At 41.6% G+C, this 22,550-nt stretch overlaps 1 protein-coding gene across 2 annotated transcripts in view; it reads left to right on the top strand.

Annotated features, from left to right (window-relative positions):
* The first annotated feature begins 11,195 nt into the window (after positions 1-11,195).
* The window catches only part of NRG1 (neuregulin 1), a 452,970-nt gene continuing 441,615 nt past the window's right edge, over positions 11,196-22,550 (top strand). For both annotated transcript variants that reach the window (XM_064642123.1, XM_064642117.1), the window contains exon 1: positions 11,196-11,483. In XM_064642123.1, coding sequence (XP_064498193.1) covers positions 11,372-11,483 — 112 coding nt within the window. In that variant the 5' untranslated portion in view covers positions 11,196-11,371. The remainder of the gene's footprint in view (positions 11,484-22,550) is intronic.

Raw genomic sequence — 22,550 nt, 5'->3', positions numbered from 1 at the left:
TAAAAAAGTTATAAATGAATGGAGAGAATCAGTGGAGCTGTTCTACCTACTAAGCAAAGAGGAATGGGTTTCAAGTTTAGGTCTAGTCTTAGCTCCTAAGCCACTGATAGTTGGCATTTGAGAGTGGATACTGAGGGGAATATCTCTCTATGGCAGTTTTTCCATTTAACCAAAGCATATGCTAGTGGATGCTGGTAAGAAGATACCAGGTGGATCATTCTTTGTCCAGTAAATCATGAATTGTGTTGTTCAATATAACTGATAATTAATTATTTGCTAGAGACAAGGTGCAAAAGAAAGAAAAAATCACCCTTACTGCTCTTGAGCACTTGAAGAATAGGCCCAAACCCACAAAAGTTTTTTAATGAACAATTCTTGATATGTGCTACTGTGCAGTTTTGTGCACTAAGTCCTTGTATTACTGAAATTAGCATTCTTTTTTACGTTTTCTTTACAGGACACCACACTACAAGCAAAGGTTTGCTAAGCATGAATAATGTCGGGACAAATCTTTCAATACTGTCAAGAGCAGGTTTCACTAGAAAGAAAACAAATTTTATGAAAAATAAACTAACGTCTCTTGAAAGAAATGTCAGACTTCAGGACCCACAGAAGCTTCCATACTGAAATTTAGACTCTTTTTAAAAGAAAACTGGAGGATAAAGCACACCAGATTTTGAAGAGTACAATGAATATTTTTTTTTATTTTAGTCATTTTTCTCAAGAAGTATATTGCATGACACAAAATGTATTTCAATTTAAGTGATCTTTGATTTAAAAAAATCAACTCTATGCCTATAAGGGATTCAAACCTCAACAAAAATACAACGTTCCCATTAATTAATGTGTGATTTTCAGTTGCCACTTCATTGTTCACCACAAATATTCCTAAAGAGGTTTTGTCTGAACTGGGGCTCTCTATACATGTGCATATGCAAGGCAGGCTTTGTGGAACACTGCTGGTTTAGGGGACAGACAGAAGAAAAGCAACTTTTGTCCCGTAAGACAGCACTTCAAACTTGAGAACTTAATTGCACTGAAAACCTCATACTCATTTTCTGTTCAGCACCAGATGTCAGCAGAGCTTTAGGTAGCTGGCTCGCAGTCCAGCTTTTTAGAATATAAGTAGCACATCAGGTACCATAATAAATCTACTCTTCCATGATAACCATTCAGCGAATTACTAAGAGGGGAGAAATTGTTGTTCTCTGTTCCTCCCCAGATGTACTCCTGTGTCCCATGTGTGAGCAACTCAATGCTTTGTTGTGCATACTTCCATTCTCCTGCTCTTTCCACAGGGACTGCTCAGACACAGTCTGAGCTGGCTAACTCATCAAACAACCAATACCACCTGCTTTTGTGGTTTGGTGGGTTAGTCCCAGCAAGCAGCTAAGCTCCCACACAGTTGCTCCTCACTACAACCTACCAGGGGGATGGGGGAGAGGACTGGGATGGAAAAAATGGAAAACAACAAACAAAAAGAAGTAATAATGGGTCAAAGTAAAGACAGGTTATTAAGCATAGGGAAAAAAGGGGAAAAAAGCAAGTGATGCAAAGGCAATTTTTCACCATTGCCCAGCAGCACAGTGATTGTTCAGCTGACCTCCAAGAGTGGCTACTTAGGACAAAACTTGCCTCCTCTGGTTTTGTTGTTGAGCATGACATTGTGTATTACGGAGTATCTCTCCAGTCAACTCAAGTTAGCTGTCCCAGCTCTCCCCTCCCAACCATTTGCCCATCCCTAGACTATGCCCTAGGGGTGTCAGAGACTGAAATGTTTGATGATTTATGCATTCTAGGAGACTTTTGCAGGCTTTTGACTTGCATTATACCCCTGATGAACAATAGGGCCCCTCCCTCCCTCCAGTGCTGAAGGTGTGAAGCCCTGAAAAGGCAAGAGCTGAGCTTGCAGGTTTCTGACCTTTGATGGGCAGTTGAAGGGACAGGACCTCTGATGACCCATAGGAGACCATCCCCTCCCTCTGGCAGTCGGGAAAAGGGCGGGAACCAGGCCGGACACAGCAGCTCTTGCACAGGGCCCAGGGAGAGATCGGAGGCTCGAGGCATGGCCTGTGACACTGACCATTGATATAATAACTCATAACTTCTTGGAGTGTGGGGGCTTCCCTCCTTCACCTCTGGCGGATCAAGGCCACCACTTCAACTGATAGACATGGAAGCTGCAACTACCAAGTTTCATCACTGGACCCTGTGGGCGGTGACTATATACTTCTGTCCATTCTCAGCTTTTCTTTCCCTTACTCTTATCCTGCTTTTCTCTCCCCTATGCATTTTCTCCCCCCCGCCAAGGTTATCTCTATGTCACATTGTTATATGACAGCACCTAAAATTCTAGCATACCTGTTGATGCAAAATTTTCCCCTATGCATTTCCTATCTCTATGCCACATTATTATATGACAACACAGAAATGCTAGCATGCCTGTTGATACAGAATTGTTAAAATAAACCTTGCCAGTATATGTTTTCAGACACCGATTATTCAGTGTCGTTTCACTCTAATCCACCCCAAGGGAATTATTGATAAAAACCTGGGTTACCCCCCTCCCTTTTTCTGGGGCGGGTCATAACAAAGGGAGAGCAAAGTGAGCAATAGAGATGATGTGCAAGCACTGTCCAGCAATAGCTAAAACTTTGTTAGTTTTGTTATTAACTATTTTCATCCCAAATCTAAAACACAGCACCATCTGGGCTGCTATGGAGAAAATTAACTCCACCACAGCTAAACCCAGTACACAGTTCAGAGCATGCAGTGAGGGTACTCTTGAGTTGATGAAGATTGCTGGTCAGTGCAGCACAGCTCTGGGGTAGATCTGCAGTGGATAGAGCTCTAAGTCCAGCGTGGAGGAACTCTAAGTCCAGTGTGTGGTACAAACTGACCTGTGTTCAGAAAAAAGCACGCTGTTTTGCAAGCATGTTGCCAAGGAAGCTTCATAGCCCTGCACAGTTTCTCTTCCACTACCTACTGTAAAAGAACAGTACTTTAAAAGCATGGAAGTGCGTGTTTTCCTGCCCACCACCTCACCTTTCTCTGAAAGTTCTCACTTCTTCAAAGAACTTCCTCATTTGAAAAAAAAAAAAAAAGAAAAGAGCAATAAACCCAGCAGTATTCACCTGCTCATCCCATGTCCTGTCCTTGTCTCTTTTCTTGCTTCTTCAGTAGCATGAGCTACCTTGTTGCTGGAGTGTTTGGCTTTGAACCCTTGGTTCAGTGCTGTTTCCCACTGCCCTCCACTGTCCTTCACTGAAATCTTTGTGACCATGGTGGCAACACAGAGGAGAGTATGAAAAAGGTAGTGTTTCACCTCAGTTCTGGGCTGAGGTGGGTTAGCCAGCCCAGGATGTCTCAAGGACCAAGAGACAGTTCTACATACAGGGAGGTCCTCTGTGGCAGCTGCCCACATTGTCTCTTCCAGGGCTCAGCAAAGCAGGTAATGCATTTAACTCTTCCTTTTTGACCTCAGTAAGACTGTGCTTGCCCTGAACTACACCATCAGATACTGTGCTAGACTGGGATCTGCTAGAGAAGGACAACATTTCAACTTATTTCCTATTCACGTGGACTGTTGTTAAGTGGACACTGGTTTTGGTAGCACCCATCCCTTTACTTAGTTAGCCTATTAAAAACACCCAGGGGTATATTAATGTATGTGTAATCTTATGGTCCAGTACAGATGTCTCTAAGTTTTGATCATATGCCACTTTTATTAGTAGGCTGATCAGCCTACTTGACTGGTTTTTGTCCTTAAACAGATTCTTGCCCTGTTTGAGAAGGGCGCTGTCTTCTAAATTAGAAAATAATAGGAGTACATACAAATATGAATCCTTTGTACTTTTTTTATGGCTAGAAGTGCAAAAAGCATTGTGATGTTTCCCTTCCAATTCAGCTTGTGTAGGTCAAGCAATAGAACGAGCTGAGACTAATAATTTTTTAGTTGAGCCTCTAAGGAGGCAGAGACACAGAATGACAGAGTCACATGTTCTGTCAAAATAGGCAAGTGATATAGGAACAGGACCTGACATGCATGACAATCACAGATGACACAGATCTTTGACTAGGGTATAATATTTTTTTTTCAAGAATATAACATAGTTTTCTCAAGAATACATGAGATTAAGAGGTCTGCATAGAACCACGTGACATTCTAACTCAGTTTCACTGAAGTTCTTAGGGGCCTGATGCAAGTCTTTGCCAATGCACGCCAGAACCTTGTCCAGCTGTGAATTTGACTCCTCTTGTATAAAGCAGTCCCAGCCCCATTATAAACCAGTATTGTTTAAGTTTCAAAAATGTGACTGATTCGCATTCAAAAAAGAATGCTTCTACGTCTTCCCTCTATCAAGGGATTTTAATGTAACCAAAAATCAGTTCTGATTTTTTTCTCAGACACTTTTATTTTATTTTATTATTTTATTTTATCTCTGCATTGAAAAAATAGTGGTATTACAACATAAAGACTAACTGCATTTCTCTGCTTGAAGGCAGTCAGAGGGAAACCCCTTTGCAGTCAAATGTGCATGTCGGCAGGCAGTGAATCCAAATCCTGATGGACAGGAAAGACCACAGAGTTTACTTGCCAATGTTCTAGGGAAAAAATCCATACCACTACCAAACTTTAAAAAATTGCCTTTTATAAACTCACTGTAAAAAATTACTTTTTATAAACGCACCTAAACACAAGTAAATAGGACAGATTTTCTCCAAATATAAACACTTAAGTACGGTGTTCGAGCAGAAAGATACTGGCTTTAGAGTAATTGTTTTTATAGCCAACATAAGGAACAAGCATGACAGGTTGTCCTTTCCCGTTGCTCTCTGAGTCGCACAAAATAGGTTCAGTGTGTTTCTTGCCTCTTTTTTCTTTTGCCTGGAAATTTACCATTGCTGACACCAGTAGAAAATATCTTTTATTTTTTCCCTCAGAAGTCTTGTCATTCTCTTTCTCCTCTTGCTGAAGCAGTTCAATGTGAAATAAAGGAAATAACCTTGGTAGCTTCCAAAGGTGGTTATTGTGGGAGTTTTGCTTGGTTTTTTTTATTGGTTAGTTGGTTTGGGGCTTTTTGTTATTGGGTTTTTTGGTTTTTTAAGGAGTCATCCTCCTTGTCCAAGCTGAATTCAGCATTAACAACATATAATATAGGAGCAGCTCCACAGCATATAATATATGAGCAGTTCCTGGGTATGGGTTAAAGGTGTGAAACCACTCTTTTCCTCCTCCCATAGGAAAATAAACAAGGGAACAAACTGTAGCTGAAGTGAGTTGCCTGGGGAGAAAAGAACATTTGGTGGTGTCACAATCTGAGAGGAGGCTTCTTGTAGTCTCTTGTGTTCAATCTTTGGTGAGGTTCATGGATTTTTGTCTTCGGTAAAATTAATGAGAAAAATAATTTTTTTATTTAATGCCATTATAATATATGCTGCATCCTGAAGAACACTTTTGGAAGATTGTGCTCTATGCTGGTATCATATTCACACTCAGACTTGAAATGAACCAGAGTTTCCATGTTTACCTGTTCCACATCAACCTCTTTGAAAAGTGATAAGCAGGCCCAAAGTGCTGTGAGACTTCAAAACCAGAAGACACACTTTGGAAACTGCACTTCTGAAACACAGTATTCTTACAGAGGTATCAGTGTACAGGAAAGGTGGAGATAAGTTCAGATCCTCGAAAATGAGCCTTTGTTTTGCAGCAGCTATCAAAACAGAGCGTGTGTCTGTTTCTCTGTTGCAAAATATAAAAACACTTGCATGTTGTTTCTTTCAATAGCATAAAATATTACACTTGAAAAGCACACTTCTCATTCTGCTGTGGGAAAGGGAATACAATATGCTAAGGAGAAATGGCTCGCTCAGCATTGCATTTTCTTCTGTAATCTGTTAGAACAACAGCCCTTGCATCATGGACCAAGCAAATGAGATGTCTTTGTCAAGGGAAAGGAATAATCCTTGGACTGAAGCTCCATAAATGGACAATTTTTGAGCCTGACACTCCTGGGATTTTTGTACAGTGGATGGTTTCTAGAGGAACCATGGAAACCCACAAGGGTGAGACTCTGGTTGCTATTCAAGGGACCTCACTGCAGACACGCAGCTCCAAGTAGTCAAAAACCTCAAGTGCCAACACTTTCCAAGTGTCATGGGTTTTCTTTTAAAAATCCTGTTGGAATTTTTTTCCCTTTACCGCCGTGAAAGAAAGGTGTTGACCAGTTGGAGGGGGATGGGGGCTAGCTGACTGGGTTCCTGCAGCCTGAAGGGGATGGCTGTTATTTTCTTTTCCACATCTTTTCGACTGAATTTTGAAGTTAAATAACTCGGAGGGAGGAGTTTCTTTTTTTTTTTCCTCCTCTCCCCCCCTCCTCATCGAACACTTTGTTAGACTAAGACACCAAGATACCCCTGACGAAGTTGCCACTGGGGTCGAGCCCTGCGTGTCAGTGAATGTCCGCAGTGGGGTTGGCTGGGCGGACTGGCTGTCTCTGCCGGATCAGGGGAGGCAGCCGGTGACTAAGGGTTTGCGATCGAGCCACCAGAGGGAGATAAAAGGCCACATGCGTTTGAGCTGTGCCACCTGCAGTCTTCTGATGACGCGTTTGCAACCATCTATCATATTAATTCAGACTAACTTGTGGAAAACAGCAGCACCGTTCGGCCGCCAGCACTTGCCAAAGATGAGCGTTACCATTTCACCTTTGGCTCTGGCAAAGCCAGTGCATGTAACCCCAGGTCCAAAAAAAGTCCCAGCCTGAACCAAATCAACCAAGCAAACTGCGGTTCTGCGCTGTGCACACATAATTAGTTTTGTATCTATTACTGCTCTACTGTGTTTCAAACTGAGGTCCAGGAAACTCATAAGTTTCTGCAAATATTTTTGCTGCGTGGTCCTTTTGGAATAATTTTAATGAAGCTCGGCCTGTTGGGCGTTTTTCTTAGAATGTATTGCAGGGAATTCATGTTTAGAAAAAACTCCAGTGCACATTTCAAAGTCAATTGTCCACTCGAAATAATCCTTCACAAGCAAGAACACAGACTACTATGAAAGCACTTAGTGAACTGCTCTTGAGAAGATGATTCAGACAAACTCTTGGTCAGATTTTTATTCTCTAGGAACATTCTTTACTTTCTTACTCTTTGTATCTGTCTCTTCCTTTTTTATGTCATTCCTAGTCCCAAAGATGTAATGTAAAATGAAGAAGTCTAGTTACTCTTTTTAATAAAGTAACTGCAGCTGTTTGAAAAACTCAAGCTATAGTTGTTGGTAAAAAATTGTGGATTTCTATTCTGGACCAGGATGGAAAAAAACCAAAATTTTGAGAAAGTGTATGTGAATAAATTTTGAAATATTTTGAAAATTTTCATGGACATAGGATGCTTCAGTAATTCTAAATTTAAGTATTTTCAGGCTGAATCAGCAGTGAGCTGCACTCCTAAGGCCTTTTGCATTCTTGCCTCCCTTCTTGTCTTGTGTTTCAACTGGGGAACACCTCCCATAATACCTCAATTTTAAAACCCTAGTTTTAAATTTTCTTGTCTTAAAAGGGTGTAAGAAGCCTGGAGTTAGAACCTGTGACTAACTGATCAAACACCTTGTCATATGGGATACTAAGGAAAAAAGGAAACCTGTAAATAGGATAAGCAGAGACACAAACATAACAGAGAAATGTGACTGTGACAAACACGAGAAACAGGATGCTGCACACATCCAGAGGCTCTGGACACTGTGTCCTATAACCTAAGGAAGTCTCTGCTTTTGTGATGCTTTTAACCTTTTTTTGTAATTGATAACCAATATGGCTGCTTCACCCTCGTGAAAGGATCTGAAAAAAAACCTCAGAGTTCTGTGGCTCAGATATTTTGGATTTCAACACTGCGTGCTGATAATCACACATTTTTGAAACTAGACCTAATTTTTTTTTTTTTTTTGGCAAGTGTGAAGTATTCCTGTCCCTGAATGTCATGAAATTCTCAATCACAAAGAGCCAAATAAACTGATGAAGTGTGTACACAGTAGTTAACAAAAGAGGCAACTAATTCAGATCTTCGAGACTTAAGTCTTCAGGCTGAAAAATTTCAGCCTGAAGGGTGCTGAACGGGGTGGTGGTTCAGTTCTCCAAGACACTGAGCATCTGTAAGAATCAGTATATTTTCCCCTTTCACTGAAAGCAGCTGTCCACAAGGATTAGGCAGCTTTTCTGAGCCAGGATACAGTGTGGGGAGAATTCCCACTGCTGCTGTTGTAACACCCAGAGCCACCAACACCAAGCTCTGGCTCACAGACAGCACATGCTCAGCTTCTGTTCTTTCCAGTTTGCTGCTGTGTGAGTTGTCCATAGATCCTACCACAGGGCAGAAGGAATGAGTCCTGCAATCTGCCAGTGTTGACACGACTTGTTGTGAGCGGGACCGGACACCCTTTGGTGATATCTGACATGAATTACAAAGAGCTGCTGGTAAAATACAGACATTACTCTCTGCAGCAGGCCTGATACTTAGAAACAGGAGTATGACAGTAGTTTGATGCATGTGTTTGCCTGAAGTTTGTCTGATCCATGCTGTCAGCACACACTTACATGAGATACAAGGGGTTTTGAAGTTTCAAACTTGTTCTAAACGTAGATCTGTTTAATGATGCAGAAGTCTTGTCAGCTGTTCATAAAGCCCTCGAGGTGCAAGATGCTTTGTCAGGACCTGTTCTTTGCTATCTGTTCACCATTGCTAATCAAACAAATGGCTTGCTGAGTTGTACCACTAAAGCTGACACAAAAGCTGTGGCATCCTTGTCAACCAGAGGATGAAATATACATACATTGAAGCCTTGGAAGTTGTACTGAGAGTTTGCTTTGATTTTGACATCTGCATGAAGCCACGTGGGGATTTCATGAAAGTCACAGGAATATCTGCTTATGTCATCCATACTTCTTTGCTATACAGATGTGCTGTGGACAATGAATTCAGGTAGCTTTGTAATCATGCTACAAGTGGAATTTATTTTTTTTTAACATTCTTCCTGGTTGCTCTTGTTAATTATGCCTGCAATATCAAATGTAAGCTTGGGTTTTTTTGCTCCAGACTAAAACCCTGAGTCAGGAAGGTGCTTAAGCACATGGTAAAGTACAGGCTGCAGTGCTTTGTTGAAAAGCTGTAGGTATAAGAACATGTTTAACACAAACATATGCTGAAGAGCTTTCCTAAACTGAGACTTTTCCCCAGAATAGCAATTTCTTAGATGGTAGCAGTAACACAATCTTAACGATGCTCTGAATTGAATTAGTTAACCCATGGTGGCACTAAGGCATGAAATTATTTGTTCATTTTATGTTTAAAACACAGGTATATGTGAAAATTAAAAAAGGAGCATTTTCTTGTACAAAGGTGATGCTTCCAGCTAGGTTGTTCAGTATTTTAAAGTATAAAGATTAATTCTGCTATTAAAATGACGTGGTGAGACGGGAATTTCAAGTAAACTGGATATTAAAATGAAGGAGTCTGATCACATAACAAAGGTGAATTTATGCCATTGACCTGTGGCCAATTAAGGTGGTCTGCTTACTGGAGTAGAGACTAAAAGATACAAAGGGAAGTTTTCAAGGCGTCACTTTTCAGAAAGCCAAAAATTACCCACAAGCTGTACTGTCTAGAAATATCTGAGCTCCAATCACAGATTTCTGTGCAAATCAGACCTCTTTGTTAGTCACTGCTTAAATTAGGGATACATTGAAGTAATCAGTATTCTCTTCAAAAAAAATTTTTTTGAAATTATTCTTCATTTTTTCCCTTTCATATTCATTGCTAAGAACTCATTCAGGAGCCTGATACTGAAGTGCACACGCTGGAGATGACTCAGGAGCTTAATTCTTGTACCATGAGTTCAGATACCCATACACATTCCACTGGTTGAAGCTGTTCCTATGCACTGTAAATTTTAGATTTGTCTTAGTATATAGTAAAAACTGGCTAGTGGATAGGAACATGGGAAAGATATGCACGGGACAACCGGCCTAGAAAATACTTGGAAAACTGGCAAGAGCTTGGGGTTCAAAGTGTTTTGAACAGCAATGCAAAGTCTAGCATGTGGCTGGTTAGTAGCTGTGTCCTCCTGAAATACTGACATTGAGGCCAAAACTGTGTAATGTCTTTACTGACGACCTGTACGATGGAACAGAGTGTGTTGTCAGCAAGCTTGCAGACAGTCCCAGACCGAGGGGAATGTTAGATACATTGGAGAAGAGGGATGCTCTTTAGAGGGACCTAGACAAGCTAGAGAAAGGGCTGATGGGAACATCCTGGAGTTCAGCATCAGCAAATGTCAGGTTTAGTTTGGGCTCCCCAGTTCATCTTAAGACAGACACAGAGCCCATGCTACAAGTTCAGTGGAGCCCACTGATATGTAGAAGGGGCTGGAGGACGGCACATGGCAAGAGAGGCAGCAAGAAGTGCTTTTTTTCAGGTTGGGAATAAGATGCTGAAAGGGAGCTCTTCCGGCTGTCATCATCCTCTTTGCACCAGGGCAATGACATAACAGAATTCCTCTCACAGAGCACCAAAGGCAGAAGACACTTGTTGGAATAAAGGGCTCTCACAGGAGATTGGAAGATTCTTTTCTTTCCTGGAAGGGTGCTCAGTGCCTAGGCAGGGAGGACCAGTGATGCTGAAGGTTTTCTGCTCTTCAGCATCTTCCCAACTTCATAGCCCAGAGGAAACAGGTGAAGTGTCAGTTTGGCCCACCTGTGAGGTAAGGAGGAATCTATGAATCAGTAGATGGGGGATTTAATCTAAAATCGAAAAATCTGGATTCTTGAGTGAGCTCTTCCAACACTGAATCTCGCTGTCTGTGTTTTTACTGCTGTTTGCCAACCGTGTCCTGTTACACAGCCACGCAGAGACCTGAGTTCTTGCTTCATGTTGAGTTAATTGGGAGCATGAGACCCTTGCTCAAGTCTGAGCCCAAACCGGGCACAGCGTGGAGGTTTTTCCCAGTGAGGAACTCGTCGGGAAGCATGTAGACTACCCCCGGTTATTGCAGATCACCCACGAGCAATACGATTCACGAAAGGAACTTCGATTCACGAGAGGAACACGCGGCACGCCTGGCAGACAGCAGACCGCGGAGAAGGCGGGAGGACAAGGCGAAGAACGGCCGATGAAGGTGCGAAGCCCCCGCTCACCGCGCTAGCGGACCCGCGGTGCGGGCGGCGGCGGGGGCCGTCCCGGCGCGCAGGGGGCGGGCGGCGGGCGGGGCGGCGGGCAGCACCATGCGGCCGCGGCTCCCCGCCCTCCCGCCCTGGAGCTGCGCGGCGGCGGCGCCTTCCGCGGGGCGGCCGGGGCCAGGAGAGCCGCCGCCGCTGCCCTCCGCATGGAGCCGCGGCCGCCCGGCGCCACCGCCGCCGCGCTGAGAGGGGCTTCCGCGGCGCCGGGGGCGGCGGGCGGCGGCGGCGGCGGCGTCGGGGCGCCCTGCGGAGGATGTGGTGAGTGACGGAGGCGCCGCGGTGTGTGTGCGTGTCCGTGTGTCCGTGTGTCCGTGTGTCCGCCTGTGTGTGCGCGCTCCCGGCGGGCAGCTCGTCCGCAGGGCCGCAGGGCGGCGGGTCCCGGCCGGACGCCCCGGGAGCTCCCGGTGCGCTCGGGGCGCTGTCCGCGGTGCTGAGCGCGGTGCCGAGCGCGGTGCTGGGCGCGGTGCTGAGCGCGGTGCTGGGCGCGGTGCCGAGCGCGGTGCTGAGCGCGGTGCCGAGCGCGGTGCTGGGCGCGGTGCTGAGCGCGGTGCTGGGCGCGGTGCTGAGCGCGGTGCTGGGCGCGGCCGGTCCGCGGCCGGTGGGCGCGGAGAGACGCGCCAGGGAAGGAGGGTTTCCTTCCCTGGCTTTCCAGCCTTGGGGTGTACTGCCGATGCTGCCTCGGCGGAGAAGGGGTGGTCGCTAGGCTTGGTGTGAAAATATCCGGCCGAGCCTTGCTCGGTCCTCCCGCAGGGTTTGTGATCCGGTCATCGCAGAAAGCAGCCGGCAGATGAGACCACGAGTAATCGGGTGACACGAACACAGCTCGGGGTAGCCATCCAGAACCGGTGGGGTTTTCAATTTGCATTTCCAGACAGTATCTGCTCAACATCTGCTTGCAGCAGACAAGATAAAGTAGCTCTGTGACACTCTGCAGTTTTGCAAATGAAAATATAGACCCAGTTTTTGCTGTGCCTTAGCCTAAATGAATTTGAAGTTAGGTGAAGCTTGGCTGCTTTATTCTTATATTTTCTTGGTCTAGAGTCACATCTAGAGTAAGACTGATTGCTGTGGAACAATATGTCCTTAGTCTGGTGGGTAAATACATTTCTTTTAGTGAAAACTTCTCTGAATGTAAAAGAAGTGGTAACTATACACTTCAGGTCTGTCCTTCTTGCAGCCCATGTTCAGCTTCTCTTTCCTGCAGCAGCTAAACAATCTTCTCCTTCGTTATCCTGCCGTAGTTTTTGTAACAAATGTTCTTCATTTGCATAGAAAATGAACTGCAATGTTGCATTTTTGGTACTGTGTTCATTTTTGGATCTTTAAAAAACATAATTTCTCAGAGCTGCTCTGTATGTATGTGTGTGTGTGTAGGTGTTAGGAAGCCATGCTTTGAATTCAGCTATCCACAGGTCTTAGTGGGAACGGAACTCTGCAAGCATTTTGCTGTAAATCTATGGCACTTGGAAGAATGTTTTTTTCTGAAGTTGAAAGGAGTTTGCATGTTTACAGGGTAAACAGTTTTCCTGTTTATCACAGGTGTTACAGACAAAGGCTCGAGAGGAGTTAAACTGTGTGATCATAGGGCTATTGTATAATCAGGCAGGCTAGCCTTGGCTAAGGACTATTCTACAGCTGCATGGGAGCTGACAAAGTGTATTTCTGAAGGCAAGGTTCTGTCTACAGGCTGAAAGCTGGGACAGACATTTAGGCCTGTCTAAATGGGAGTCCATGAAAATCTTGGGTCACAGGTCCCTTCAGTATCTACCCAAACTCCTTTGTAGTTCAGTGGGATCTATATTTCATTTGTTGGTGTGTCCCAGCTTGTAAGTCCTATCTCACGCTTGCTGACTTTGGACTCTGCTTTTTTGATCAATGATACTAGACTGTTTTCTAAATTTGTTTCTGAGATGAGAATAGGTCATTTTGCTTGAGCTTACTTGGAAGAAAATGTTGGTCCTGTGCCCACTGTGGTGTTGATTGCTTCTCTTTAGTCTGTGGGAGAGAAAAAAGGGCAATTCAAGAAAGTCATGGTCTGCCTCACATTTATAACTTTTCCTTGTGTGTTTCCTTGTGTAAGTGCTTCAGCTGGCTTTAAGCAGACCTCACTGTGGGCATAAATAGTCTCCAGTGTTTTGAAGGCAGAGACATAATTTCTGAAGTCAGGTTTGTAGGTGTTCTGTTGACTTGATTAATCATGCAAATAATTCTAGGGGCTTCCATGCTGGACTGCTTATCTGACTAATGACAAGAAATATATGACATCTAAGTAGAAACCCATAGAAGCAGATTAATTGGGAGACAGAACCTCAGCAGAGGCATTCAGCTGGCTTTCCTCACCTTTGTGCAGAAGACAAAGTGGGGCACTCAGCCTAAAGCTACTTGTTGCTCTTGCTGCACCCCTGTGTCACCTCATAACTTCTGCAGGGCTGTCAAATGCTTCCCATGCTGCAGCTGCAGGAGGGGCAGGAGAGCACTGGCCCACAGCTGGCACAGGTAGGTTCTGATATAAGGAATTGCTGTACATTTGTTCGGTCAAGCTTGCTGTGCAGCCCAGATGCTCTTATTGCAAGTACCCATCACCTCTTGCAATGTGTTTTGCTGCCTTCAAGTGGCAGTTACAAAAGGCAGAACTCAAGTATCCCTGTATTTGAATGAGCCAGCTTTGCATTTATGGGTGATAGAGGTGACTGTTTCCTTACACAGTGGAAGATGTGACCAGCTGGAAAGCCAGGGGGTGTGTGTTGTGCGTGTTGATCATAGGCAGGCATTTTAACTCTCTTGTCATTTCTCAAGACTGTCACAAAGCAACATCATGAGGCCAGTTAAATCTTATTTGTATTTATGTAGACACAAATTTGTTCTGCAAAAATATGTTTTTACCAAGAAAAGTTTGTTTAAATCACTGACCAGGGTGCCTAAAAATCCATTTGATCTAATGAACAAGTAAATTTTATTTTTATATAATAAGTATGTGAAATGCAGAAGATTTGAAAAGTATTTTTCATACCTACTCATCAAGTCAAACTGCCTGTAGATGGTTAAGTTTGCTTTTAAATGCAAGCAACTTAAAAATGCATTTGAAGACCCGAGTTAAAAATAGTTGGCTTGCTGTTTGCCTGCACCAAGGAGTCTATTTTTGTCTTTATTCAGTAATGTGCACACAGGCATTTCTGGGGGATGTTTCAGGCCTCCTCTGTAGCAATCCAGCCCCTGGATTTGTGTGCTAAATCATTATGGTTTGGTTGGCAGTCCTATTTCTCCCTGGCTTAGAGATGTTTCTAATCAAATAGATAGGGAAGGAATACATAAGCTTATTCTAACCTCTAAACATGTTTTCAGCTCACTCCAGGAACAGTGACATGATTTCACTGTCAGGTTTAAAACTGCACTGAAATTCAGGGGAATGCCCAAACCCGAAACCTTTAAATACTTGACTCTCCTTTGTACTTATGCTTTATAGATTTTCCCAGTACTACTGAAAATAAAAATCCATCAATAGTTCATTTTAAATGGTTTTATCTATAAACATCAATTTGAGGCTAGCTAAGATTGATTAATGTGTCTCTTTAAAATAAAAGATGTTACACTATCTGGAAATACCTATTTAGGGTTCATGTGCATGCTTTGTTGAATTGAAGCTGTATAGGATGAAGGAATTTCTCTTTAATTCTCATATATATATGTTTAAAACTGTATAAATTCTATGTTTAGAGCATGATATAAGCAGAAACAGATTTTGTGTATTTGTGTGTGTTCAGTATATATATTGATATGAAAACTGTCTACGTAAAGCAGGTATATGCAGTGTGGAGACGTGACCGATACCTTTTCAAAATATTGAGTTATTTTGCAGTTTGCAAGAGAGCTCTGGTTTTGTAATCTGAAAGCAATCAACTCCAGTTTCGAATCTCTTAAATTATTTCTTTGTGTTTCTTGGATAGTACTTCTTGTTGGGATAAGTGCACTGCTGCAGGTCTGGACAATTGATCCTGATGAAACTCTCTGCCTGAGTGATCATTTTGAGATTCCATCTGTGTTGCTGCCTCAACACCTGCTTGAATTTTGGGGGTTTTCTCCTTTTTTTTGTCATTTGTTTGCAGGGATTTAGCTGCCTGTCACCAGCTCTGACAAGTTAGAGGGTTGTGTTTCTACCTGGCTTTTGCAGGTTGGATTTTTGAGCCTTTCCGGTCTGCCTGTCAATCATTCTTGTTGTAAGGCAGAAACTTACCCTAATGGTCAAATTTTTGAGGTGCTAAAGGTTTCCTTAAAAGTGACCACTCACCTTCCCTCCTTGTCTGGGGCCCAATCCTGTGCCCTTGAAGCAGGTAGGATTTTTGATATTTCCTCTGGTACTCGTAGTGTCTATGACATGACAGGGACCTTGCACTGACAGGAGACTGCATCTTTCCCCCACCTGACACGCACACCTTAACTAACTACTCCTTCACTTTGCATGCTAGAAATAGCAAGGTTGCATGACCTTCCCTTTCTCATGCACACCCACTCATCTATCATCAGTGTTTTGGCTGGGATGACTTGTGCAAGGAAGGTGAGCAGAACTTGCCTCTGTTTTTCTCATGTGCCAGTCACACTGCCCAGGTACTTCCGTGTGCATTGTCAGCAGCAGGAGCAACAATTGTGAGTATGGACAGTTTTCTTCCAAAATAATATTGGTGGTTAATTGCATCAGAATATCTGCTTTGCAAGATGCAATTCAAACTGCATCTAAATGTGAAATGGGATGATTTAAATCTTTGAAGGGGAAAAGGAAATCAAGAATCATGGAATGAATAATTCTTTTCAGACAACCTGTAAATCATTTCCCTGATTTATTTATGTAGGCATGTGTGTATCTATAATTTGCATTAGGATTGTGCTCTTTTGCTTATTAGTAATGTGTTTTGATTGGATTCTGGTAGCAATTGTAATAATTTATTAGATTGCAAGCATTTCTTTTGTCCACAAATAGGACAAAAGATTGTGTAATGCTCTGGAATGTCATAGTTATATTGCTGCTCTCATGCCAAGATCGTCTTCAGCAATGAGATGCATATCTAAATAGAATGCATTATGGTCATTACCTTAATAAAATGTGAGTCATGCACACCAGCACTTTCATTCTTAAAATACTTCAGTGAACTGGCATATCTGTTTGCCAATAGATACATCACACTGTGGAAGACAAATCTGTTTCTGTATGGACAAACAGTCTCCAGCATCTTCCCTGAAGCTCTGTGCTCAATCTAGGGCTTTAAGTGTGAGCTCACTAATGAACATTTTAAGCACACTTGTATGATGTGTGTCATCACTGAGTTTTAACTAAAACTATACATGTTCAACTACTGTTAAGTCTATTCTGACTTAATAAAGTCCTGGATTTGAAATGAGACAGTTGACTAAATATATCAGTTTGTTCTGGAGGACAGACAGAAAACCTGACTGCTTTATAGATAACTCTGTACGTGATGGTTCTGTAGGTGTTGAGAAAAGGTAGCAACTGACACCACAAATTGCTCCAAAACCAGCATCCAAGCTGAAGCCTCTCAGTAGCAATTTATGACTCAGAAAAACTTTCACGTTCTGTCTTGAAAAATATATGCAATGCTCTGGGGAAATAAAAGGGAAAGTTGGAACGGTACAATCTGTCAGACCCACGTCATGCATGTCCGTGCAGGAGATCAGCAGGTGAGTCAGAGGGAATTTGGGAAGTATTGCATTTGGGGGATGCTGTGGTACTTTGGTGTTCCAAATGCATTTTCTCACTTGGAGGGCAGAAGCAGTCACTTCAGGGATGTGTAAGGAGCATTAGAAAATGCCAACCTCTGACAAAGACATAAATTCCTGATGCCATAAAAACATGAAATCTGCAGTGTAATTAGTCCATGTATTTTCTGTAGCATTGTGAAAATATTTTCTTAATACTGATTTTCTAAAACAGAACATTTAAAAAGCCCTAATCTCTGCATAGTACTACATCTTCTTTTCATCATGCTATCAAGTCTTTTACAGCAACATTCAAAATTAATTCATAACCCACCTAGTTTCTGACAAGAACAGTTGTCATTTTTTAGCTGATATCTCTATGTACACATTTGTACTGCCTTTGTGTGAAAGAGTATTTGGGGGCTGAGCAGAGGGAGGGAATCAGATTCATAACAGGTGAATAGGAACTCAGTTAGGTTTTGGTACAGCTGTCCAAAACATTCGGTCTTTTTCGTGAGCACAGGCTGTGCATGGTGACTGCATTCTTCTTTCTTCTCAGCTTTCATGTTTGTTAATTCACTGTGCAAGGCTGATGGAGAACAGTTAATTCCACTGTCCTCCTACAACTGTGGGAAACATATCAACCGCAGACAGCAAATATAAGTTGATTCCTTCCATCAGTGAACATCGTCTCCCATCAAGCACATTTTCACGGAATCAGCTGGCAGTTTGAATTGTTCAGTATTGCTTTTTAAAAACAGCATTTACGTTTACGGTGATCTTTTTCTGCGAATTGTTTTGAAGTGCAGAGTTTTATGACCAGCTGCTCTCAAGTGTTCGTGCTTGAGAATCTAGCACTGCATATTCTAGGAACAAACGATTCACACAAAATAAACCTTGTGGTTCCAGCAGAGTGTCTTACTGGCATGTGTTGCCTCTTTCATCCTAAAGGTGGGTGACTTCTTCCATTTTGCGTAGGAAAGTGAAGCATCTGCAGTTCCTGCTGGCCTCTTTGGGCCTCTTTCTACATTGCTGCCACCCTTTGCCAGTGTTTTTGGGTTGGGGGAGAGCAAGCTGTGTAGTGGAGGGTTGCGATGTTGAATGGGAATTGTTTTACAATGTGCTGATGAGTTTTATTTCTGCTGTTGATGGCAGAGTAATAGTGGTATCATATCATTGGTGGCTTTCAACAAATGTTTTCCTACAGATGGTGGAGATCAACACTGCAGTGCCTGTTGTTTGAGCTGCAGTGCTGATAACAAAAACTTTGCCACAGCTGCTCCAGCAGGCAGCGAGGCAGGGCCCTGGGGGACCTTTGGCACGATCTGGTCTCTGTGCATCACTGCCCAAGAGCAGAAGTTTATGAGCACTGTTCATTTGTTTATTTGTGACAGCTGTTTTTTGTCAGTGGTTCCCTGCAAGTCACGCATGTTTAAACTTAATCAGAGACAACTCCTGCCCTTTCTTTACTTTCTTACCTAAATGTTTTGCTGAGCCCTATGTGTGGTAGGGGAGGTTTTAACTCATGTTTTCTACTAGGCACGTCGGTTGTGTGGTGTCAGAATCCTCAAGCACCACGAACAAGTGGATCCTAAACATTTAGGGCTAAATCAGTTCTCTGATACATTTTTGGAAGTATCCAAAATGCTGATTTACATTAGAGTGTGTTTCTGTACTGAAGTCAGCAGCAAAATTTGCATTGACTTTCACTGACACAAGAACAGCCCCTGAAGCTATTGTTGTAGTCCAGCCTAAATTGCACTGGAAAGTGGCTTGGGATATTTCAGTGAATATTCTGAAATAATATTTCTCCCTTGACATCTGGTAAATTGCATAGCTGAAAGCTTCAGTAGGTATGCACACTCACTTTTAAATCAGATGTTTTGCTCCACTTTGTGCACATTTCAATATACATCCTTCTAAGGGGTAGTAGTGCTTTAATAGAATAATCAAGATAAGATGGAATATCAATGAAATGCAGGTTTTTTTACTAGAGATGTGATATCTTCCCTTTAACAGTGAGCTGAAATTTCAGTGAAAATGAGTACATGATGAAATTACTGTAGCTGATGACTGAGCCTTTTTTGGATTCATTTTATTATATAGTTTGAATTAAAAACAAAATAAAGCACAATAAAGTTTGTTTAGGGGGTATTTTCCGGATACAGAGAAGATTTTTGACAAGGTTGAAGGTGTAAACTCTGAGGTGATGAATATTTTTTTTCAAAACTGCCATTAGATAAGAAAAGTAATACCCTTCCAAGAGGTGATTGGATCTTTTGCTGAAGATTGAGGCACTGGTATCAAGCTGTTAAATACAGATTTCAAAAGATGCTGGGGGTGAATTTAAGTAGGCATAAATCTTAGCAAAAGTACCAGCGTGTGAGAACAAAGATACATCCTAAAAGCACAACATAAAAGCTTTTAGGTGGCTTTTCCAATTATCTTTTTCTAACACTTTTGCTGGGAACCTGAAAACTGATGAGTGGATATGGACATTTGAGTCTTTTTAGTTTGCCCAGTTTCTTGTTAAGAAGTTGTAGGAGAAATAGGATGAGTGATTCACAGGTGTCCTGAAAATCTACTTGGTTTTTGCTAAAAGAATGAAAATCAGGAGTGCTCTGCAGGTCTGTCTGGACACCTTAAAGTTATTATGAGCATCTTGACTTTCAGATAATTTATTGCAGTAACATGCTGTATGGTTCACGTAGATTTCTGGTGAGTAGCTGGTACTAGACTTGTGGCATTTTCTCTTCTTCAGCAAAACCTGCTGTGTCATGGAGAACCTTGTAGGGCACACAACCAAAATCTCCCCTCCCTTCAGTGATTGTGGATACACCTTCCATAACACCAGAAACAACATAAAACTAAAAGGGGTATCCCAACACTTCTTTCTTCCTGATGCATAGAAAAAGCATGCAGTGCCTTGATAGATGCTGTTCAGTGACTTGAGTACAGCTGGAGTGAGTTCTTGTCCAATTGTGCTAAATAAGGGTTTTGTCTCTGGCTTGGAGCCACATTTTCAATCCTTTAATTTACTTGGGATTTTCTTTTGGCAGGACGGGATGTTCTGCTCTGTTGGTGAAAATGTCTTACTTTATTGACAAGTTATGAAGGTCAAGAGAAACATTCAGTTAGGTTTGTATTCAGAGACATCATCAGAAGATGCAAAGAAGTATTGCAAATTGCAAGGGAGCCAATGGAATAGGAATAGTCCATTTACAAATACAAATCAAATTTAAACCTTCTTCAGGTTTTTAACTGTAACTGGCCATGCTTTTAATTTTCAATTCTGACCTCTTTCATATATAATTCCTGTTCTAGAAGGCTAATTTTCTACTTGCCTCTGAAAATGTTGTCCAGACATGGAATGATGAATAATCTCTTCGCAGGTGCAGTCAGAATCAATACTTTTACTCCTGCTGGTGATTTGCTGTAGTGATTTTGAACACTAATGCTTCTGATTAGATTCACTGACTTTGAGATTTAAATATATATGGAAAGTTATACTTGTGGCCTAATACTATCTTAACTTTACATTCTTTCCTAACTCTGGGTTCCGGGAGACCCCTCAGATAAAAAAAAATCTGATGTCATTTTTTAATCTTACTGTTACTAGGAGTTCAGAAGAAGCTTATTTCATGCCTCAGAGTTGCGAGTGTTTCTTAAACTGACATTATGAGATAGTTACTTAGTAGACATTTATAAAAGAAAAAATATACTGATAAAAAGACAATTTTCTTTACAACTCCCTCTGTTGTTCGGAGGCCTTCACGATTTCTGCATCTCTCAAGAAATTCAGTATTTGTATTAATAATACAGAATAACTATTTACTGCTGTATTGTGGTATTGATTTAATAAATCCCTTTGAAATTAACATATCTAAATTTTAGGCATTACTTTGGACACTAAGAAGGCTCTCCTGACTGTGCTCCAGTTGTGACTACCTTTCGTGACTCTTAATTTAAGTTTTCTCTGTTTACAATTTCTCTCAACAAATTAATCTGCCATGGTGACTTAGTGGCAGATGAACTTTAAGATGATGATGCATCTTCACTACCTTTCACTTCTCTTTTTCTCACATGACTTTAAATGAAAAGATTGTGTTCCCATATTTTGAGGCACGTTTCTTTTCAGTTTCATTGAGATTTTTTTTACTAGCAAAGCACTGAAGCTTAAAACAACTTTTTATTTCTAATATTTATTACAAAGTGGCAATTTATTTTTCAGAATGCTATGTAATGTTTAGTAACCTGGCTGGCTAGCAGATAATGACAACAATTCATGTAACATACAGAGAACTATGGTTGAACAGATGATTGCATAGAAAATGCTTTAGCTTCCCTGTGTTATTTAGCACAGGCAAAGCATAGGCAGATGTTACAAGTTTTATTAATACGATATATTTACTGAAACATTGACTTACAGGTATAGAATTAGGGGAAACAGATATAAAGTTTTATTTATGCAGAAAAATATTTATTGATAACTAGAATTGCTACTATGCAATAGAGGCAGATGTTTGGTTACCTCTATTTCTCTTTATATACAGGACAGTTTATCTGTAGCTCAAGGTCAGTATTGCAAATTTTGTGTTTGCTTGTTTCTTTAAAGTTGCAATTTTCAAGTTGATTTTAGATCTATTTTCCTGATACATTTTCTAGTTTCCTTTCTCCTATTTTGTGCCAAGTTGTTGTTCTCTTATAAATCTATAGTTCTGGTATTTTTCTCAAGAAGAATAAAATATCTTCTTTTTTTTTTTTTTTTGAGGGTAGTGCTTACTTTAGTGTAATATTTTGCATTTCTTTCCTAAAGTGTAGGTCAGATAGACCTTTTGTTTTAATAAGCTGAAGTCTTCATTGTCCCCAAAAGTGGACAGTCTGTTTGTCTTCATCCACCCAGGCAAAGACTCTGTTTTTTTTAAGTTGTTTTAGTGACAGAGTTGTGTGTGTCTACTTGTCATTGAAATTTCATTCAGTTTTCAGAGTAAGATCACGTTGGTGGGCAAATTTGGGGTGGGGAGCATTTATCTGTCATTGTTGTAATGAAATTTGAATCACGGACCTTTGCATCATCTGTGTCATCTTAAGCCACAGTTGCACATACCGGGTACATTATTCCGAGTACTTCTTAAAAGTCTTTCACAGTTCAGTTTCAGATTCAGGGAAAAAAGACCAGACTGCATTCAGGCAATTTGTACACAGAGATTGTGCTAGAGATGATCAGCATCTGGTTTGGTTTGAGGGCAGAACTGTATTAGTTTTACTTTTGCACCCACACAATCTTTACTACCTGCATGCTGCAAAACAGAAGGTTTGAAATCAAACTGTTTTAGACATCAACATGGAGTAGGATGCTGGACTTTGTAGATTCTGGCAATAGCTGTTTATTGGTTTTGTGTTCTGAAATAGTCATCTGGAAGAAACCATAAAAACGTTTCAGGCTATTAAGGATAAGAAGGGATTATTGGTACAGCATGGCCTTGAAATCTTGTTGAGTTGGATGCAACTAAGCAATGTGTGGTTTTATATAGTCAGATTCAAGTCATAGCTTTTGAGTCAAGAATGATACCTTATGACAGGAAAGCAGGATTTGGAGTAATGTGGAAACAGCATCTG

Source organism: Pseudopipra pipra, chromosome Z (genome assembly GCF_036250125.1).
Source record: "Pseudopipra pipra isolate bDixPip1 chromosome Z, bDixPip1.hap1, whole genome shotgun sequence".
Classification (NCBI taxonomy): domain Eukaryota; kingdom Metazoa; phylum Chordata; class Aves; order Passeriformes; family Pipridae; genus Pseudopipra; species Pseudopipra pipra.
The sequence above is the reverse complement of the archived record's forward strand: the minus strand, read 5'-3'. Positions and strand labels throughout refer to the sequence as shown.